A 23527-nucleotide genomic window follows, 5' to 3' on the forward strand; every position below is an offset into this window, starting at 1 on the left:
ACATTGCTCTGGATAAGAGCAACTGCTAAATGCCTGTAATTAGGGGTGTGAATCTTTCACTCACAAAACGGTTCGATTCAAATCTCGATTCACAGGCTACAATCCGATTCAGGAACGATTCATAAAAAGTAGTAAACGATTTGGCACGATTCGATCTGGTCCGGCTCGATTCATTACAAATTGACAACTTAACTTCCAAGTGCTTCATGTTACTGAGAAGAAAAACAGAAATGAAATTTCAAAACAGTATCCTTTTGTTTATTTATACTTTACATACATTACATTAGTAATGCTGGGATACATTACAAAACACAAAACTGGAAATCCGGTGTGCTTCACTTAACAGGTTTTCAAACTCTGCTCATACTTAAAATACAATACATACTGACTTTCCCTCAAAGACCACAAAATAATGTTAGATATCAAAAATAAAAGTAGCCTATAGCAAGTTGCCTATTAAAGGCAACAATCAGAATGATTACTGCTTCAGTCACTCATGTGAGTTTCAGTAACTGTAAAACAAGTGCAATATATCATTGCTAGACATAGACTTCAGTATGCAACATATCTTTCTTGTGTCTGTAATTAGCTTTTCTTACCAAAAAAAGAAAATAAGAAAAAGCTCCAAACACTAAACAAAAACTATTACTTTCTCTCCATCTCATAACATTTTTTTCTGTCTGAAATCATCAATGCTTTACAGCAAAAGTATAGTGTGTGTCTGCCTGAGTTGGTTTGTGTGTGTGTGTGTGTATGTGTGCTTATGACTTCTGTTTACATCTCACAACTCAGAATTTATTCATACTTGTCAAGATTCTTTTTGAGGAAAATCAGCTGATCGACATGATCATGCCTGAGAACACTGCGTTGAACTGAAACGACATCCCCTGCTGTGCTAAAAACTCTTTCTGATGCGACACTGGTTGCTGGTATGCAGAGATATTTTTTTGCAAGAGATGACAGCAGTGGGAGGTCTGATTGTCCCTTCCACCATTGCAGTGGGTTGTCCTTGAGAGGCAATGTATTACGCTGTCTGTACCTCATAACTTCATCACTGGCCGCCTTCTCATTTGAAGATCTTGTTGCTGCTTTCACTTCGAAGGTCTCTCCAAACAGTAGGTCCAGCGCTGCACCTTTTCTTTTCTTCTTACAGGGAGGCTGGTCATCATCTGAAAAGGAAAAGAAAGAATAACACTAATTACTGATAATGTGTGCAATGACCTTATACGGTATGTCTTTTCTTTTGCCTTATTTCACCTATAAATTGAAACCTGCTTAAACCCTATTTTGCTCAACAACACACCTTTCTGTGTATCCTGGATCTGGGAACAAACTACATGTTCCGGATTGCCTTGCCCAGGGTCTGTCAGCAGCTCTGTCTGCCCTTCAACTCCCTGAACTGGCTGTCCCTGATTGTCCTCATGTGATGTTTCCTAACAATCATTATAGACCATAAGGTGAACCCCGTTTTCGTTTTAGGTCGCTCCGACGTCTCTGAACCACATGCTCTTTAGCTGATAAAAAGGACCAAGTTATGTTACACTTATAGCAAACTTTCCGCGTCACAGAATCGCACTCGTTTTTTAAATCAAGACATTTTCTGAAGAAATATTTTCCTCAGAGCTGAATGCGATTTTGACGTCACGAGACACCACGTGACCGTGACCACGTGACCGTGCTAAACCAATTGCGTAGCCGATTTACGACAACAAACTGGAAAAATTACAGCCTGCCTGGTGTTGTCAAATGTAACCAACATAAAGGAATCTCTCAAAATATCCTTCTAAAGTGGGCCAAATTGATTCTTAACAGTGCTTTATTTATAGCACGAAGAACAATGATGCAAGTGGATGATAAAGGCAGACATTTCATGTTGTCATTTTGATCAATAAATGGAAATAATTCTAATTATCAATGATAATGATCATTCATGTATTTCTAAAGTGGGCCAAATGGATTCTAAATAGTGCTTTATTTATAGCACAAAGAACAATGATGCAAGTGACCTTTCATGTTGTCATTTTGATCAATAAATGGAAACAATTTAATTATCAGTGATAACCATTCATGTATTTCTAAAGTGGGCTAAATGGATTCCAAACAGTGCTTTATTTATAGCACAAAGAACAATGATGCAAGTGGGTGATAAGGTAGACCTTTTCATGTTGTCATTTTTATCAATAAATGGAAATAATTCTAATTATCAATAATAAGGAACATTCAGGTATTCATTTGTTCATTTATTCACTCACAACTATATACAACATAAAAACAATCATAACAAGTATACATTGACTGGCATAAACTTATATACATATATAAATAAACATCATAATAAAATGAATGATAATGATATCAATGGAATAGAATAGAGGTAAAAACCACATGACATGCTATTCCTCACTGTCAGTGTCAGGGCAGTTATCATCTTCTTTCTCTTCTGTTTCCTTTGTGTTCGAACAGCTGGAACACCTGCACAAGTCTGTACAACAGAGTCCTGCAGAGACACAGGAGCATCTGTTTGTCTCACAGGCACTCCCTCTGCAACCACAGTGTATCACATGCAGAACAGTGTCAGGGGCTGGATTTCTTGTCATCCATGTCACTTGTAGATTTCCATCTTCCAGATGCCAACCATATCCAGCGGGAGCGCCAGTGTTTTGTTTCACACATGACCTCATGATTGCAGCCTGATTATTTGCCCTTTTGCAGTGCTGGTGGAGGGCATCACTTGTTGGGGGGATAGATAATTCTGGCAAGGCTGATGATGCCATACAGAAAGCCTTGTACCTAGCCTCATTGATATTTTCTGCAGCTGGCTGATCGTACAGATGGCATACATATTTGCAAAGTAATGCAAATGTTGAGTGGTCTAAGTTACACTACGTTCAGACTGCAACCTGAAACGACCCATATCCGATTTGTTGTGAAATCTGATTTTTTTGTTAGGCCGTTCACATTACAAATTATATGAGACTTGTATGCGATCTCCAATATGAACGGAAAACGACCCAAAAGTGTCCCGCATGCGCAAATTGACACGTAATAAGCACATCTACGTAATACGTAAACAAAAAAAAGCGCACTCTTCATGTTTAATGATTTCTTTTTTTGTTTGTTTGTTTAATTATCTGGTTAGTGTTAAAGTGTGAGGTCTCGTGTGTGTTTTTGTTTCTGAACTGAAAACATGTAGCCTGGTAACGAGGGTTGACTCCTAAATGTCTCTCTAACACTACGTTCAGACTGCAACCTGAAACGACCCATATCTGATTTGTTGTGAAATCCGATTTTTTTGTTAGGCCGTTCACATTACCAATTATATGAGACTTGTATGCGATCTCCAATATGAACGGAAAACGACCCAAAAGTGTCCTGCATGCGCAAATTGACACGTAATAAGCACATCTACGTAATACGTAAACAAAAAAAGCGCACTCTTCATGTTTAATGATTTCTTTTTTGTTTGTTTGTTTGTTTAATTATCTGGTTAGTGTTAAAGTGTGAGGTCTCGTGTGTGTTTTTGTTTCTGAACTGAAATGAAAACGTGTAGCCTGGTAACGAGGGTTGACTCCTAAATGTCTCTCTAATTTCTATATAAGTGCACTACATGTTACTAGGAAGTAATGGATTTTTAAACTCTATATAGTGCACTCGAGCTTCGGTAGGCAGTCATTTGGGATACGGCCGCTGTATTACCAAACTCTTAATTCAGGCTTAATAATTTGCACATATTTATTTTGTCATATTAATAAACTTTTTCTACATTTTTATAAATATTTATTTAGATTGTTTATAGCCAGCTGAATTCTGCAACTTCTCTCAGCGCTGGCTCAAGGTGCATAAACATCAGTGCAGTTTGCTATGGAGATGAGGCGAGACCTGGCGATGTGGTTTTTGTGGCGGCGGCGGAACTCACACAATAATCTGATTAACAGCAGACTAATGAGACCGAAGGTGTCAAATTACTGGAAATTTCCAGAACAATCTTATAATCTTGTAATACAGGATGGTTTAAGTTATAAATCAGTTATAGAAACTGTTTTATTTAATCAGGCTAACAGATCAACATCCAGGTCCCTACCAAATCCACCATTAGCTTGATCAATTCTATAAAAGTCTATTTAAATTCTGAAAACTGTACAAATGTTGTTGTTTTCCACCAAAGAGGCGGGATTAGCCAACGCAGAATAGTGACGTTTGTCTCTTGTTGATGACGTGTAGGTCGCATGAATGCGACCTGTCCGGTCAGACTGCAGTCGCATGTGAAAATATCGGATATGCATCGGATTTAGGACCACATATCCAAGTGGCCTGGGTCACATGTGAAAAAATCGGATCTGTGTCGTTCAGATTGTCAATAACAAATCGGATACAGGTCGCATATGGGCAAAAAAATCGGATATGGGTCGTTTCAGGGTGCAGTCTGAACGTAGTCTTAAAGTCAGTCCCCAGATTTTTGAAAGCCTTCAGGTAGACATCTTTCTCACATGCCACAGCAAATGTCTTCCTTTTGCCTTTGCCATAAAAGGCACTTGTGGAGTCACACCCAGTGAATGTATGTATCCCAATCAAGGCTGAACACACACTGGCTCCGAGAGCTGATGACACCTTGGTAATGTCAATGATGCGTGTCCTGTTGCCCGTCCCTGTGAAAAAGTATAAATTAGAAATTAGACAAATGCAAGGAGATTGTGTGCAGTCAGTAGCAGTGTAGATAGTCATTCAACTACTGTACACTCTGTGTGTGTGTGTGTGTGTGTGTGTGTGTGTGTGTGTGTGTGTGTGTGTGCGCTGGGGGATGGGATGCATTTGCATAGACTACCTATTGTGTAGTGGGGGATGAGGGTGAGATGCCTTTTAGCTTACTTGCAGTTAAAGTCTGTGTCTTTGACAAAGCTTCTTTTTGTCGTCTGCCAGCCTTGACGACATATTTGCAGGTTTTCTTGCATATTATACAGATGGCAGGAAGGACGGGGCCAGAGCTCGAGATGGGCAGGCTTGATCTGGAACGAAGTTTCCTTGTCGGAGTTGTGCCAGTCACTGTTGCAGGGATAGCCTCGCTGGTCTGGGGGTCTTGTTTATCATCTCCCCGCTCTTTCTCTCGCACGAGATGCCTTTTTGCTCTTTCAATTTCAATGAACCTCCGGTAACATGTGGGATGGAAAGCCGCGTCTTCGGGAATTTTATCAAAATCCAAGTCAAGACAGTGTTTGTAATGTTCGGATATGTCTCTGCGCTCACCCCTCAACTCCAGCCACTGCCGAAGGTTGTTTCGGTAAGTATTCCACTGTATGCTGGTGAAATTCTGTGTTTTTTCATGCTTCACAGAAGATATGTGCATATAACAAGTCTTACGTGTCGAAGATTTAGTTTTTTCAACAGTTTCGGCCAAGTTTTCTTCTTCTTCGGTACTGCTGGATGATAGCACTGCTACTCCGGTGGCTGCCATGCTGCTTCTGTTTACCTAGCACAGCTGGTAGCTACCCGATTTGTCCAGTCTGATGACGTTTCAACCGTGGCACCTCTCACGAGCCAAAGTGTTATTACGCCTGCTGAATATGTACATACGCCTTGGAGATACTAGTTCTTCATTAAATGTTGCGATTTAAGAAATGAGCGCGATTCTGTGACGCAAACTGTTTTGTTGTAATCTTACCACAACTCATTCTTTTTTTATGAACTGAAGCGTGTGCGGTTCGGAGAGGTCGGAGCGGGATCTCTTTTCGGAAGGACTTTTCGAGGTTCACCTTACGGCCTATTAACAATTAAACACCAGCAGTCACAAAAAATTAAATGTGCAGAGTGCAAGAAATGGTAACACAGCACAACAAAAAAGCTCTAACTCAATAAAAATGTTTCTTACCTTGTTGTTAATGGCTGCAGCTTCAACCAAAAGGCTTGCGAAGATCCTCTGTGTCATCGTCAGTCAGAAAGGACAATGTCTTAAAGCACGGATCAAGAGCTGATGCTGTGTAAAGGAGGTCATGGAGATGTGTATATCGCTTTTCAAAGTCATTATTGAAGGCCCTTTTCATCTCAGTGATGAGAGCTGTATCTTCATCAGTAGCCTCAAAGTGCTTGTCAAGTTTGGCCTTGAGTGGGGCAATCATTGAGATTGTTGGCTGCTCCTCCTCACACATGACTGTGGTCACAACTTTTACTGGAGCCATCAGTTTAACAATATCTTCAGCATTGCAAATGTCTCTCTCATTGAGTGTTCACCTCCTCTCCTTTCCTGAGCTCCTTCGACATGAGAGTGGCAAACACCGCTGGCTGTTGCTCCAGGAACTGCTGCACCATGTCAGAGGAGCTATTCCATTGAGTGCACACATCATGTATGAGTTTGTGGTTAGGCAAACATAGTTGCTGTTGTTTCTCACAGAGGAGGTCAGCACCTCTGATGTTGCGATGCAAAAATCCAACAATCCTCCTTATTCTCCCTAGCAACCTTGCAGCTGTTTCCACTTGAAAAGCCTTCTGTGACGCTAAATTTAACGTGTGTGCAAAGCAGGTAAGGTGAGGACTCATTTCAGCTTCAACTCCAGCTACAATCATGTTTCTGGCATTGTCAGTTACAAGAGCTGGGTTTTTTATCCAAAATGTTCCAATCAGCGCATGCTTCCTTCAGCAAAGCACCCATATTTCTTCCTGTGTGACTATCATTGAAGATTCTGGTTTGTAAGACATGGTTTCGCAATTCCCAGTCTGGAGAAATATTTGTGCCGTAATTGTCACATACGAGTTTGTTGCACACGAAGTCCACGCATCGGTGGTAATTGCCACTCTCTCTGCTAGGAAAAGTTCTTGTTTTACTTTGTCCTTTATCTTGTTGTACATTTCAGGCACACACCTCTCGGCGAAATGTTGTCTGGAAGGTACCTTGTACCTTGGCTCCATAGTTTTTACCATGTCCTGAAAGGCTCTGGTTTCAACCACACTATATGGTCGCAAGTCTTGCGCAATAAAACAAGCGATAGATGCCGTTATCGCTTTGGCCCTTGCCGAGTTGTGGCTGAATTGAGATTGTAAAAATACCTGTGTTTTATTGTCTTTGTCCTGTCCGCTCTTGTCCGTGCTGGCCGTTCTTGCTGTGCTAGCACCACTAGCCTCCTGTTCACCCGCATCAGCCCCAGCATGCCGTCTTGCCAGGTGATTGTTGAGGTTTGTCGTGCTTCCAGTGTATTTTATGGTTGCTCTACAAAGTCTGCAAATTGCGTGGCTTTCGTCTAGCTTTCCACCCTTCTTTAAAAAGCCAAATGATTTCCAAACCTTCGACTTTAGGTGTGAAGCACTGAAAATTTCATCCCCGTTGCCTGACATGTTAACATGTTGCGCTGCTCAACTAAATCAGCCGATGTCACAGGTCATAACTAGAGTCTTGCGAGAGCTCACACACACCAAGTTGCACCAGAAACGACAGCAAAGAGGACAGATTGATAAACCTGACTATAGCAGAGACAGTTGTCCTTCAGTGTCTTTGGTGGCACAACAATCAAAGGCAACAATGACATGTATGGGCCACTGGAGCTGGAAACTGATTCGCTGCCGTAAATCCGGATAATCGGACCGGTTTTAGTACATTTCATCCGATCAGGGCTACACTGACCGGTGCACTCGGATCGCGTAGGTCACAGACTGATAACCGATCCAAATCGATTTATCTTTACACCCCTACCTGTAATGTATTGTTTTGTGTGCAATATGGGTCACAGATTATTTACAAGTCATTGTTTTCAGTTTTAATTTCAATTTCAACATACCATCCCAACTTTTCCTGACTTGGGATTGTAGTTTTCATTTATGGAGCAGTAACAGGACTGAGAACCAAGTCTCTGTTTTCAAATATGGGACCATCACTACACACAAAAGATCCTCAGCATTTTCCATTTTGTGCGCTTGGGCTTGTGTCACCACAGAATTACTGAAAACAGAAGGATATTCATGTGCCAGCTCATCCTTTTCATTAAACACAGAGGCATCAAATGGAAAAGCTGTACTCTTGCTAAATCATTACCCAAGATAAACAAAATCCCCTTCACTTGCAGTTGAGGTTCAACTACAACTTAAAAAAAAAAAAAGCCAGAAATTACGTCAGAACGGAGATAGACCAAATAGAAGTTGGAAACATTTAATTAAAATGTCGGCACTACAGTTAGAATTTCTAGACAAAAGAACACCTCCAAAAATAAATGATTGCAGCTCTAGTGCATCTTAGAATGTGCACTGGTATTGTCTCCAAGTCTGTAGCAGAAAATAAAACTACACATTGCGGTGGCACATGCACTAAAGCCACACTCTTAGTGGTGTTTTTTCCTTTCTGTCGATTTTGTGTTTTCATGGGACATGCAGCAATCAGGCAAACAGATTTAGTGCTGTATCTGTGATGAGGAATATCACAGTTTGGGAAAACACAGTTTTAAGTGTGAGCACAAACTCATCAGCCAAAATGGCAGTATTAATAAACCAAGATACTTTTTGTTCATTCAAATAGACCACAATTTTACCAGAAATTAAATTCTTAAATTCTTATACTGTGGGAGAACTAAAACATGTGTTTCCAAACATCAAACCCAGAATGATTCACAGGCAAAATGCCTTGAGGTGTATGATGACACAGGGACAAGATTCACAGATACAGGGTCTAGAATAGGTGATGAAACGGACAGGCACAGTTGTTGAAGGTGTAGGAAACAAAACCAAGAGAAACGATTCACAAACATAGATGGTATTGACTCCTTGCTCATCTCATTTTCACTTGTTGTCCCATCTGGGAATAGGCCACCAAAAAGAACTCTCCAGGCATCATGATCATGGTCCAGTCATTCCAGCTGCCCCCAGGTATGGCCCATCTTCTTGATGTCTGCCTCCAGATGTTGGCGCCATGTGTTTTTTTTTTGGCCAGCCTTTTTCCTTTTCCCTTGAGGGTTCCAGGTGAGGGCTTGTCTTGTGGTGCGAGAAGCAGGTTTTCAAAGTATGTGGCCAGTCCATTGCCAATGTCTCTGCAGGATCTCCTTTTCTACAGGCTGCTCTTTTGTTCTCCACAGTTCTTGGTTGCTGATGGTATCAGGCCAGCAGATGCAGAGAATCCTACTGAGGCAAGTATTCATGAATGTCTGGATTCTCTTCATGGTTGTGACTGTGGTTCTCCAGGTCTGGACTCTGTATAATAGAATAGGCTTCATGATGGTGTTGAAGATCCTGATCTTGATGTTAATAGTCAGGTCCATAGAGCCCCAAATGTTTTACAGCTGTTGGAAAGCTGCCCTCGCTTTGCCAATCCGCACTCTTACATCAGCGTCTGTCCTACCCTGCTTGTCAACGATGCTGCCAATGATGATGCTTCTCTTTCTAGCACGATGGAAGCTGTGTTGGCTGTGTTGACCTTAAAGACCTTCCTCTTCCTTCTGTGGATGTTCAACCCAATGCATGCAGAGTTGTCTGCAATGGTGTTGGTTTTCTCCTGCATCTGTTGTTGGGTGTAGGAGACAAGGGCCAGATCATCAGCATAGTCTAGGCCATCCAGCTGATTCCAGAGTATCCACTGGATGCTGTTCCGCTGCTGAGATGTGGAGGTCTATGTCATCCAGTCTATGGCCAGCAGGAGCAGGAAAGCCAAAAGCAGGCATCCTTGTCTCACTTGTGTCTTCATTTGGAAGGCGTCAGTGACCTGTTGTCCATGGACTACTCTGCAGGTCATCCCTTCGTAGGAATTCCTGATGATGTCAGTGATCATCTTTGACACACCTTTGTGTCTTAGCAGCTTCCAGAGTGTCTGTCTATCCACACTCTCAATGGCCTTCTCACCGTCAACAAAGTTGACATAGAGAGGCAAGTTCCACTCCAGTGACTGCTTCAGGATGATGCACAGCATTGTGATCTGGTCAGTGCAAGATCTATCTTTGCAAAAGCTGGCCTGCTGGTCTTGAAGCTGGGGGTCTACAGTGTCTTTCATCCTGTTCAACAGCACATGGTTGAATACTTTGCCTGGGATGGACAGCAGTGTTATCCCTGTATAGTTGGAACAGGCACCGAGGTCACCTTTCTTTGGGAGCTTGATGATGTAGTCCTCCTTCCACTCTAATGGGACTTTGCATATCTTCTTGAAGAGAGGGTAGAGCATCACCAGACTGGTCTCAATGTCAGCCTTCAGTGCCTTTGCCGGAATACCATCTGGTTCTGCAGCCTTGCCATTCCTTAGCTGCTTAATGGCCTTTGATCTCCTCTTTGGTAGGTGTGCTGCAGTTGATCAGCAGGTTGCTGTCAGCTGGCTGGATATCCAGTGGGGTCTGTGGTTCTAGTCTGTTCAGAAGCTCTTCAAAGTGTTCCACCCATCTGTTCCTCTGTCCTACTTCATTATGCATCACCTTCCCATCTTTGTCCTTCACTGGTCTTGCTGGCCTGTCGAACTTTTTGGTCAGAGATCCCACATGTTACCCTGCTGAGCTGCTTCTTCTGCATCATTTGGAAGCATCTTCATTTAGTTTCTTTTATCTGTCTTGATGCCCCCCCTTGACACTTTGGCATGCTTTCATGTATTCGTCCTGTGCCTTGGCCTTTCCTGCTCATGTACAGCCGTTATTGACTGCTGCCTTCTTCTTCTTCTTCCTCTCCTCAATCTTAGTCAGAGTCTCTCCCGAGATCCACTTTTTGTGACTGTGCTTCATGTCAGCACCTCCTGACATGTTGATGTAATTGCTTCCTTCACTCCCTGCCACTTCTCATTGATGGTCTCCTCCTCCAGCAGCTCTTGCAGTACCCAGAAATTGTTGGAGAGAATGATCTTGAACTCTTCCTGCTTGGTTGTGTCTTTCAGGAGGGTGGTATTGTACCACTGGCAATTGCTGGTCTCCTCCGTGTAGTTCTTCTTCAACTTGAGCTTCAACTGGGCCACCAGGAGATGATGGTCTGAAGCAATGTTGGCTCCTTGCCTGACACACACATCTTGAAGGGATCTCCTGAACTTCTTCCTGATGCACACATGGTTTATCTCATTCTCCATTAACAGGTCTGGTGCTATCCAGATAGCCTTGTGTATCCTCTTGGGCTAGAAGAAACTCCCTCTAATGACCAGATTTCTTGTGGTGCATAAGTCAGCGAATCTCTCCCCATTGTCATTCATCTCACCAATACTCTGCTGCCCGATGATCTCTTTGTAGCTCCTGTTGTCATTGCTGATATTAGCATTGAAGTCTCCCATGACGATGATGTTCCATCTTGGGCGGCTCTGGATGATGGTCAGCAGACTACTGTAGAAAACCTTCTTAGCTCAGAAGGAAGCTGTGAGGATCCATGAGCCATGTGCCTCCCATCCAACAAGGGCTCTCTGGGCTGTCTTTGATAACATCAGTGCCACTCCCTTGGTGTGGAGCATGTCATCATTGTCATGTCCCAAGAACAACAGCAACTCTTTTGTAACCATCTTTTTCTGACCAGACCCAGTCCATCTTGACTTGCTAATTCCAAGGATGGTAAGGTTGTAGTTCCTCATCTCAGCAGCTACTTGTGCTGTCTTTCCAGTTTTGAACATGGTTCTGAGTTCCATGCATTGTCTATTGTGTATTCTGAGTTCAATGATGGTGATGGTCCTGATAGAGATTATGGTTGCTGGCCTGGTAGCTTCCACATGACTTTGGCTTTCAACACCCAGCAGCATAACTTCTCCAGCTGGATATCCATCCTGCTCCAGGGTCACCAGCATCACAACTTCTCCAGCTGGAGATCCATCCTGCCCCAGGGTCGAAGTGTCTTTTGATGTTCTTGTTGACATTTCTGTAGCTCAAGGTTTTTTAAGAGAGGGGGCGCCGACCCCTCACTCAACCCTCCTCTTTTCTCATCTGGGCTTGGGATTAGCAATGGCAGAGTTATCGACTCCCCACTAACCACTTGTGGCAGCGGGGGCGTGGTCAAGCACCGGTCTGTGACAGGAGGGCGGAGTCAGGGAAGGTAAGTGGCAGAATCACTACACCTGAGAGCAATTAACCTGTTTGTGTGTCTTCCCAGTGACCGCGCCCTACTTAAGGAGGGAGAGCAAGAGCAGAGGGACTCTCCCCCGAACGAGACACCAAGTTGTGTGGTTGTGTGCACGTCTATATTTACTTGGTCACTGAAAAGTGTAACAATAAATAACGCTTTACAAACCCGATCTCTGTCCTGCCGTCTTCTGTGCTCCACCCTTCCACACGAACCGCTACACCACTATTTGCAACATACTATTTACAAGTAAGTAAATTTGTGTGTGTGTTGTACAGTACCAGTCAAATGTTAGTCATTCATAGGTTTTTCTCTATTTTGAATATTTTGTACATTGTAGAAAAATACTGAAGACATCAAAGCTATGAAATAACATATAGGAACATATATAGAATTATGTGGTAGTGTAAAAAAATCTCAAAGTACCTACCATTCAGTTGGGGCGTCGTGGCTCAGGTGGATAAGGTGCCATACCATAAATCTGGGGACCTGGGTTCGATTCCGACCCAAGGTCATTTCCCAATCCCTCCCACTCATTTCCTGTCTGTACACTGTCCTATCCGGTGAAAAAAGCCCAAAAAATATCTTTTAAAAAAAAGTACCTACCATTCACAGTGGTGCTTGAAAGTTTGTGAACCCTTTAGAATTTTCTATATTTCTGCATAAATAAAACAGCATCAGATTTTCACACAAGTCCTAAAAGTAGATAAAGAGAACCCAGTTAAACAAATGAGGCAAAAATATTCATCTCATCTCATTATCTCTAGCCACTTTATCCTGTTCTCCAGGGTCACAGGCAAGCTGGAACCTATCCCAGCTGACTATGGGCGAAAGGCAGGGTACACCCTGGACAAGTCGCCAGGTCATCACAGGGCCAACACATAGACACAGACAACCATTCACACCTACGGTCAATTTAGAGTCACCAGTTAACCTAACCTGCATGTCTTTGGACTGTGGGGGAAACCGGAGCACCCGGAGGAAACCCACGCGGACAACATGCAAACTCCGCACAGAAAGGCCCTCGCCGGCCACGGGGCTTGAACCCAGACCTTCTTGCTGTGAGGCGACAGCGCTAACCACTACACCACCGTGCCGCCCGGCAAAAGTATTATCTCATCTCATCTCATTATCTCTAGCCGCTTTATCCTTCTACAGGGTCGCAGGCAAGCTGGAGCCTATCCCAGCTGACTACGGGCGAAAGGCGGGGTACACCCTGGACAAGTCGCCAGGTCATCACAGGGCTGACACATAGACACAGACAACCATTCACACTCACATTCACACCTACGGTCAATTTAGAGTCACCAGTTAACCTAACCTGCATGTCTTTGGACTGTGGGGGAAACCGGAGCACCCAGAGGAAACCCACGCGGACACGGGGAGAACATGCAAACTCTGCACAGAAAGGCCCTCGCCGGCCACAGGGCTTGAACCCGGACCTTCTTGCTGTGAGGCGACAGCGCTAACCACTACACCACCGTGCCACCCGGCAAAAGTATTATACTTGGTCATTTATTTATTGAGGAAAATGATCCAATATTACATATCTGTGACTGGCAAAAGTACGTGAACCTCTAGGATTAGCAGTTAATTTGAAGGTGAAATTAGTCAGGTGTTTTCAATCAATGGGATGACAATCAGGTGTGAGTGGGCACCCTGTTTTATTTAAAGAACAGGGATCTATCAAAGTCTGATCTTCACAGCACATGTTTGTAGAAGTGTATCATGGCACGAACAAAGGAGATTTCTGAGAACCTCAGAAAAAGCATTGTTGATGCTCATCAGGCTGGAAAAGGTTACAAAACCATCTCTAAAGACTTTGGACTCCACCAATCCACAGTCAGACAGATTGTGTACAAATGGAGGAAATTCAAGACCATTGTTACCCTCCCCAGGAGTGGTTGACCAATAAAGATCACTCCAAGAGCAAGGCATGTAATAGTCAGCAAGGTCACAAAGGACCCCAAGTGTAATTTCTAAGCAACTGAAGGCCTCGCTCACATTGGCTAATGTTCATGAGTCCACCATCAGGAGAACACTGAACAACAATGGTGTGCATGGCAGGGTTGCAAGGAGAAAGCCGCTGCTCTCCAAAAAGAACATTGCTGCTTGTCTGCAGTTTGCTAAAGAGCATATGGACAAGCCAGAAGGCTATTGGAAAAATGTTTTGTGGATGGATGAGACCAAAATAGAATCTTTTGGTTTAAATGAGAAGCGTTATGTTTAGAGAAAGGAAAACACTGCATTCCAGCATAAGAACCTTATCCCATCTGTGAAGCATGGTGGTGATAGTATCATGGTTTGGGCCTGTTTTGCTGCATCTGGGCCAGGACGGCTTGCCATCATTGATGGAGCACTGAATTCTAAATTATACCAGCAAATTCTAAAGGAAAATATCAGGACATCTGTCCATGAACTGAATCTCTAAGAGAAGGTGGGTCATGCAGCAAGACAGCGACCCTAAAGCCTCGGTCACAAGGAGCACATACGGCCGGTCTACGTGCAAAAAACGCAAGAAATGCACGGAGGGCGCGCGTGAAACGCACGGAGGGCGCACGTGTGACGTGCTGATTTTCAAGCCGTAGACTGGCCGCAGACCGGCCGCAGAGGTTCTTTGTCATGTCAAACAAACTCTACGGGTGCTTACGTTTTTTTCAGGTTGCAAGACAAACTTATGGCCAACGTGCGTCTTTCTCCACGAACAAAAAAAAACCGCAACGATTTGGGAAACGCCAAAAATCGCACGGCCAAAAAATCGTACGTCCGGTTGTGACCTAGGCTTAAGCACACAAGTCGTTCTACCAAAGAATGGTTAAAGAAGAATAAAGTTAATGTTTTGGAACGGCCAAGTCAATTTCCTGACCTTTATCCAATCGAAATGTTGTGGAAGGACCTGAAGCGAGCAGTTCATGTGAGGAAACCCACCAACATCCCAGAGCTGAAGCTGTTCTGTACGGAGGAATGGGCTAAAATTCCTCCAAGCCAGTGTGCAGGACTGATCAACAGTTACCAGAAACATTTAGTTGCAGTTATTGCTGCACAAGGGGGTCACACCAAATACTGAAAGCAAAGGTTGACATACTTTTGCCACTCACAGATATGTAATATTGGATCATTTTCCTCAATAAATAAATGACCAAGTATAATATTTTTGTCTCATTTGTTTAACTGAGTTCTTTTTATTTACTTTTAGGATTTACGTATATGAAAATCTGATGTTTTAGGTCATATTTATGCAGAAATATAGAAAATTCTAAAGGGTTCACAAACTTTCAAGCACCACTGTATGTGCAGAAAGTGGTTTGGCATTGTCTTGCTGAAAGAAGGAAGGCCTTCCCTGAAAAAGATTTTGTCTGGATGGCAGCATATTGCTCTGAAATGTGTATACATCATTCAGCATTAATGATGCCTTCCCAGATGTACAAGCTACCCAATATGTGCACTAATGCACCCTCATACCATCAGATGCTGGCTTTTGAACTGTGCATTGATAATAAGCTAGATGGTTCCTCTCCTCTTTAGCCTGGAGGACATGGTGTCCATGATGATGCAGTAATGAACTGCTTTCACAGACTATGGTTTTCTGAAGAGTTCCTGAACCCATATTTCCACTACAGACATGTGTCTGCTTTTAAAGCAGTGTCACCTGAGGGTCTGAAGATCATAGGCATCCAATGTCGTTTTCAGTCTTGTCTTTTGCATACAGAGATTTCTCCAGATTCTCTGAATCTTTTAACAATATTATGTACAATTGATGATGTGATCCCCCCAAATTCTTTGCCATTTTACATTGAGGAACATTATTCTTAAATTGTTGCACTGTTTGCCCATGCAGTTTTTCACAAAACAGCGAACCCCTCCCCATCTTTACTTTTGAGAGACTCAGCCTCTCTTGGATGCTCTTTTTATACCCAGTCATGTTACTGACCTGTTGCCAATTAACCAAATTAGTTTTTCTACCATTACACAACTTTTTCAGCCTTTTGTTGCCCCTGTCTCAACTTTTCCAAAATGTGTTGCTGACATCAAATTCAAAATGAGCATATATTTTTCATAAAACAATAACATTTCTCAGTTTCAACATTGACTCTAAATTAACCGTAGGTGTGAATGTGAGTGTGAATGGTTGTCTGTGTCTATGTGTCAGCCCTGTGATGACCTGGCGACTTGTCCAGGGTGTACCCCGCCTTTCGCCCGTAGTCAGCTGGGATAGGCTCCAGCTTGCCTGCGACCCTGTAGAAGGATAAAACGGCTAGAGATAATGAGATGAGATGAGATGAGTTTCAACATTTGATATGTTGTCTTTGTATTATTTTCAATTAAATATAGGGTTTCCACGAGTTGCAAGTCATCACATTCTGTTTTTATTTATGTTTTACACAGTGTCCCAGCGGCACGGTGGTGTAGTGGTTAGCGCTGTCGCCTCACAGCAAGAAGGTCCTGGGTTCGAGCCCTGTGGCCGGCGAGGGCCTTTCTGTGCGGAGTTTGCATGTTCTCCCCGTGTCCGCGTGGGTTTCCTCCGGGTGCTCCGGTTTCCCCCACAGTCCAAAGACATGCAGGTTAGGTTAACTGGTGACTCTAAATTGACCGTAGGTATGAGTGTGAATGGTTGTCTGTGTCTATGTGTCAGCCCTGTGATGACCTGGCGACTTGTCCAGGGTGTACCCCGCCTTTCGCCCGTAGTCAGCTGGGATAGGCTTCAGCTTGCCTGCGACCCTGTAGAACACGATAAAGCGGCTAGAGATAATGAGATGAGACAGTGTCCCAACTTTTTTGGAATTGGGGTTTTAATATTTCCATTTAACATTTCCACATAAACACATGATTTGCATTTAGAAATAATGAGAAATCTTCGTTTTACAGTGAAGAATAATGTGAGAAATTGGAACACTTTAAAATTTATTTTTTATGAATGTATCGCTAAATTATGAGGGGGAAAATAAACATCCGTAAAAAAGTTCAAGTTCAAGTATTTTTACAAGTGGCAACCCATAACATATTCCCCCTCTCATGACATACTGCACGTTCCAACTCCCAGTGTCCATTTTGCTTATATTGTCATGTGCATTTTGTTCATGTCTTGTCTTTGCCCATGTCTTGTCATTGGTTGTCTCTCAAGTGTGTCATGATAACGGTCACCTATTTTCAGTTTGCATTTTTATTATTCTTTGGATTTAAGCTCTCTTGTTGCTTTGTCTGCTCAGTATTTTCTTCTTTTTTTTTTATTCAGAAAAGGTCAGTTTACAAAAAATTCAGCTTCACTTGTTATCCTTACAAAACAGAAAAACCTTTTCCATTTTTACATATAAACATGTACATATGCATATGTACTCAAAAGCCTTACATCTTTCTGATCCTATGAGCTATAATTCAGACCACGAGAGAAAATTCAAAAAGAAAGATAAAAAATAGAATATGTACCCAAGTACCTCCTTAAGTCTGTCTTAAAGTACCTCTGCTAGAAACTCTTACATAGCTTTGTCTTTCTCACATATGTCCATATTATGTCCTCCTATCATGAATAACACAATCACAATAAACACTAGAACCAAGGGAGCTTATATTGCCATTATTCACATCAACACAAGGGAATTTGTACTAAGTAACAGTGGAATCATATAAAGTCTGCTCTCGTCGGGGCTATGAATTCAATCCATTTATTCCAAATTTGGTTGAATTTGTCCTTTTGAATCCATAGAGAATAGGTCAATTTCTCCATTTTAAATATTTCCATAATTGTTCCATACCAGTCATCCAATGTAGGTGGTACTGGATTTAGCCACCTTCTAGTGATCGATTTTTTACTTGCCGCTAGAAGAGCCTGCAGCAGCTTTATGTCCTTCCTCTGTTTCAGAACTAACACATGTCCCAGGTAAAGATTCTTCCAGTCCATTGGTATCTGAGTTTTAAATACCGAGCACAGTGCTTTCTGAATACCATTCCAATACAGGCTCAGTTTGGGGCAGTCCCAGAATATGTGATAATGATTTGCTACCGTTGAGCCACATTGTCTCCAACACATCAAGCTCGTATTTCTGTATTTCTCCTGATGTGGAGTTTTAAAAAACCTTATTATATTCTTCCAACAATGTTCTCTCCACTCCATGGAGTTAGTCGATGCCCATTGAAAACTGCATATTTCCCCCAAACCTCCTCTGAGATCCCTATTCCTGCTTCTTTTTCCCATTTTTCTTTAACATACAAGGTGTTTTCGCTTTTAGCACATAAAAGAGCATTATATAATCTAGAAATGGATTTGCTAGGTAACGTAATAGAGGCTGACTTCAGGATTTTATAAAACTCGGACTCCACAGTGGAGAAGTCTGCAAGTTTACACTTCTTGTTAACGTAATCTTTTACTTGGAGATATCTAAAAAAATCATTTTGTTCTAAGCCATGTTTTCCCTGCAGAGACTCAAAACTTGATAGTGCATTTTTATATGTAAATGAGATGCATGTTGTAAGTCCTTTCTAAGTCCAAGATTCAAATTTCTTATCACCCCTGTTAGGGAAAAATTCTGTGTCATAGGCACAAATTTCTTAGCATAACATGAAGTCCACATAACTTAACCACCTTATACCATATTTTTAATGTACAATTTATCCATGGATTTTTTATCTCTTCCACTTGTGTTACCAATCCACCATCTGCGATTACCACCTGTAAAGGTAGATTAGCAGTCATCCCGAATTCCAATTCCTTCCATCTAGACTTATACTCCCTATTACACCAATATAACAGAGGAGTTAACTCTCTGTCTCTCATCTCTCATTATCTCTAGCCGCTTTATCTTGTTCTACAGGGTCGCAGGCAAGCTGGAGCCTATCCCAGCTGACTACGGGCAAAAGGCGGGGTACACCCTGAACAAGTCACCAGGTCATCACAGGGCTGACACATAGACACAGACAACCATTCACATTCACACCTACGGTCAATTTAGAGTCACCAGTTAACCTAACCTGCATGTCTTTGGACTGTGGGGGAAACCAGAGCACCCGGAGGAAACCCACGCGGACATGGGGAGAACATCCAAACTCCACACAGAAAGGCCCTCGCCGGCCATGAGGCTCGAACCTGGACCTTCTTGCTGTGAGGCGACAGTGCTAAAGACTACACCACCGTGCCGCCGAGGAGTTAACTGTGAGGCATAAAAATAGTTTCTTAAACAGGGCAATGCCATACCCCCTCTTTCTTTTCCCAAATGCAGGACACTGAATCAGATTCTTGGTCTCTTTCCCTGCCAGATAAACCGCGAAATCCATTTATCCCATTCCGTAAATTGATTATGATTTACCTCTACTGGGAGAGTTCAAAAAATGTATGATAGTCGAGGGAAGATGTTCACCTTGACAGCGCTTATTCTGGCATTCAGGCCTAAGAAGGGGATAAGATTTCATCTGTGCAGGTCTGATTTTATCTTTAGAGATAATTGCCCATAGTTTGCTTGTGTTAGTTGTGAGAGATCTTTAGTCAGAGTTATTCCTAAATATTTTAAAGCTTCTGCTTCCCACCTAAGATTATATTTGTCCTGCAGGTTCTTTGGGGCCTTAAAGTTCAGTGTCATGACCTGTGTTTTTGGTATCTTGAGCTTGTAGCCTGACAATCTACCATATTCAACCAGCAATGTCATCAATCCCACAAATGAGTCTTCTGGCTCCTCTAAGTAGATCAAAACATCATCCGCAAACAGCGCCACTTTCTGTTCAATCCCTGCCACCTTAATGCCTATGATGGCGTCGTTCTTTCTAATCAGTTCACCGAGGGGTTCAATAAATAATGCAAATAGGAGGGGGGAAATTGGGCAACCCTGTCTGGTTCCTTGCTCTAGAATAAATGAGTCTGAAAGGTCACCATTAACTTTTATCCGAGCTGTAGGTTTATCACATAATGTCTGAATTGCGCTGATAAATTTAGTGTGGAATCCAAACTTACCCAACACCTTATAAAATATGTCCATCTAACTGAATCAAAAGCTTTCTCTGCATCCAATCCTACTATCATTGACTTTGTTTTATTCTTAGTTACCTGATCTAGTATATGCAGGGTTCGCCTTATGTTATCTAACGTTTGTCTTTGTTGGATAAATCCGGTCTGATCTAAGTGTATGAGGTCTGGCAAGAGTTTTTCCAGTCTGCGAGCTAAAATGGATGTAAATAATTTGTAATCCAAATTCAGAACACTGATTGGTCGATAGTTACCACATTCTTCTCTGTCCTTATCCTCCTTGGGGATAACCAAAATTATTGCCTCCCTCCAAGAAGGTGGAATTTCCCCTTTCTGTAAGATCCAGTTAAATGTGTTGACTAGTATTGGAGACAATTCTAGCTTTAAAGACTTGTACTGTACCACTCTGTGGTGAAGCCATCTGAACCTGGGGCTTTACCGATCTTTAATTTCGCGATGGCCAAGTTCAGTTCTTTAGGAGAAACAGGTTCTATCAACTTTTCATTCTGTGCACTTGAGAGTGTAGGTAATTCTAAAGAACTCAGGAAAGTATCTATTTCAGTCTCCTCTGAGGCTTCAGGTTGAGTATATAGCTCTCGATAAAATATTTCAAAACTCTCTTGAATTTTTCCTATCGTTACTTCAACCTTTTTTTGTTTTGGGGTGCTTAATTTTATAAATTGTATTTTCCGTTTGTTGCTTGCGTAATTTGTATGCTAAAAGTTTTGCTGATTTACTTCCTACTTCATAATTTTTCTGTTTTAGGAAAATAAGTTTTTATGGGTTTCTAATGTATATATTTCATCAATTGCACTCTGTAGTTTTCTAATTTCTTGTTTCGAATTTGAATTTGTCTTACTACTGTCTGCTTGTTGCAGCCGTTTTAATTTTCCCTGTAAATCCGCTAATTTTTTCCCTTTAAGTTTTTTCAAGTATGTAGTTAATGAAATAATTTTCCCTCTCATTACAGCTTTCAATGTGTCCCACAGAATCACTGGTGAAACTTCCCCTGAATCATTAAGGTCTGTAAAATCCTTGATGTCTTCCTTTAGTCTCTCCACTATTTTTGGGTCGTTGAATATATTCGAATTTAGTTTCCATAGGGTCCTTCTTGCCTTCCTTTCTAATAATAGAGACACAGAAATAGGGCTATGGTCTGACAGGTCGACCGTCCCAATATTATAATCCTTTATCTTAAATCTATTTGTGCTAAATATGAAAAAATAATATATCCTTGAATAGACTGAATGTAGGAAAGAGAAGTGTGTGTAGTCTCTACGGGTAGGATGCAGCTCTCGCCACACATCTATGATGCCCAACTCTCCCATTAATGACTTCACGTTCCTGATCAGAGACCTACGGTACCGTATTCTGGATAGATGTCGCTGACGAGTCCAGCGGGTTCAGCCTGATGTTAAAATCCCCCCCACAAATTACTACTCCTTGAGAATTAACCATTAAGTCCAATATGTGTCTATAAAATAACCATTCACTCCCTGGTGGAGCATATACATTCAATAATGATATTTCACTACCTTCGATCTTCCCTGAGATCTTAAATCTTCCACTATCATTCTTTAGTTTCTGATACATGTTCATAATTGAGTGTGTTTGATATGAGTAGCGACTCCTCTCTTGTGGCCTGCTTTATATGAAGAAGAAAAAAAATGCCTAAAACCCATCCTTTTTAATTTTACATGTTCAGATTGACTCGTGTGTTTCTTGAAGGAAGGCTATTTGTGCCTTCTCCTTTTTCAATTTCGACAAAATCTTACTTCTCTTAACTGGATTCAAAACCCCATTGACATTGAATGAAATTATTTTCACAGGTTCACCTTGCATTATATTCTAACCAGAGTGGAACACTCCCTCTTCCTTTCTAGACAAATAATAAACAATCCCTTCTCAACAAATAAACAAACAGAACTAGAGTAAGAAGTATCAAGAACGTAGAACATTCTCACCCATTTAGACATTTCCAATAGTGAGGTCATCTCCCCAATCTGTCTCCACTCTGAGGGATAACTCCTATTTCCTACTGGATTAGAGGGCCCTCCTCTTATGATAACACCCTGAAAAATTCCTCTCTCTTATGTCTTGACTATGCCGTTAATATTTAACACATTATGTCTATTAATATATTTTTTGTATATAAACTTTTAAGCCGATCTGTACCTCAATCACCATTTCAGACAGTCTTCTTGGGTTTTAAATCAGTTTGTATTTTCAGCTTGTTCACTTCTGAAGGCCTGCAGCTTCTCCTTGTAACCTGTTGCTCCATTGGCTCGAGTTTTGCGCCGTCCCCGCACCGGCTGCCACGTCCACCACCGAATCCTCTCCATGAGAGATCCCGGTTGCTTAATTACTTTGACCGGTAGTCCCTGGTCCGCTGGGGCTGACGTTGCCGCCTCCACTGTATCATATGTTTTGGTCCCATCCTCGTAAAAGACTCTCAGCCAAGCTGGATACAAGGTCTGGAATCATATGTTGCTTTCCTTCAGGACCCTTCGTGCCTCCGCATATTCCCTCCGTCTGGCCATAATCCCCGGTGCATAGTCATGGTTGAGGTTGATTTTGCAGTTATTCCACGTGAAGCCTTTCTTTTGCCACGCCAGTTTAAGCACTTCTTCCTTCATCCTGAAACTTAGAAACTTGACCAGGATTGATCTGGGCTGGGCGCCGGTAGGAGGTTGCGGTGCTATTGCCTGGTGGGCTGTCTCTATCTGCAGGTTCTTCGTACCTGGGATGTCCAGGTTCTCTTTCAGCAGCTCCTCCACAAAAGTAATCACTGATCCCGGTGCGCCAGCCCCTTCTGGTACTCCATATATTCTCACATTGTCCCTCCTTGAGCGTCCCTCCAGGTCTGTTAGCTTCGTCTGGAGCTGTTCTTGTAGTTTTAGCATTTCGGCTAATGTCTCCTCCGGGTCTTGCAGCCTCTCTTCATTCCCTACAATCCTCGCTTCGGCCTCGTCCAACCTCAAATTGGTTTTTGCAATTTCCCCTTAATGTCTTCCAATTGTTTTTTGTTGTCTTGTCTGAAATCCCGTATCTCTCTGAGGATTAGGGCCAGGTTCACTGGGTCTTCGTCGCTCTCCATTTTGTCACTACTCCGGCTAGCCGTTGGGGGGCTAGCACATACCTGTTGCCGCACTTCGTTATTTTTATCAGTGTTCAGAACCGACTTTTTACTCTTTAGTTTAGACGCCATCCTCGCCCCCTTTCTAAATTTACAAATTGTAAAACAAAACTTATTTCACCTTCAGGGGCAGATTTCTTTTACTTTTGTCAAGAGACCTTTGCCTACGCTGCCATCCTTCAGGTGACCGGAAGTGACCCCCTGCTCAGTATTTTCATACCTGTTGTTACCAAGCCTTGTTTATACGTATCCTGTTTTTTTTTATCCTATTTCTGTTTTACTTATATAGCATTTTTAGCAATAGACATTTTCACAAAGCAGCTTTACAGAAAAACACATATTTTAAACATATGAATTAATAAATGTATCCCTAATGAGCAAGCCTGAGGCGATGTTGGCAAGAAAAAACTCCGAGACGACATGTGGAAGAATCCTTGAGAGGAACCAAAGTTAAAAGGGAACCCATCCTTATT

The 23527-nt window shown here is 42.2% G+C and overlaps 1 protein-coding gene across 1 annotated transcript in view; it reads right to left on the bottom strand.

The window, feature by feature from the left end:
- Positions 1 to 1086: 1086 nt before the first annotated feature.
- The window catches only part of ppp1r26 (protein phosphatase 1, regulatory subunit 26), a 146279-nt gene continuing 123838 nt past the window's right edge, over positions 1087 to 23527 (bottom strand). Inside the window, exon 4 of the mRNA XM_060935732.1 lies at positions 1087 to 1169. Coding sequence (XP_060791715.1) covers positions 1092 to 1169 — 78 coding nt within the window. The 3' untranslated portion in view covers positions 1087 to 1091. The remainder of the gene's footprint in view (positions 1170 to 23527) is intronic.

This window comes from Neoarius graeffei, chromosome 12, assembly GCF_027579695.1.
Source record: "Neoarius graeffei isolate fNeoGra1 chromosome 12, fNeoGra1.pri, whole genome shotgun sequence".
NCBI classification, from domain to species: Eukaryota; Metazoa; Chordata; class Actinopteri; order Siluriformes; family Ariidae; genus Neoarius; species Neoarius graeffei.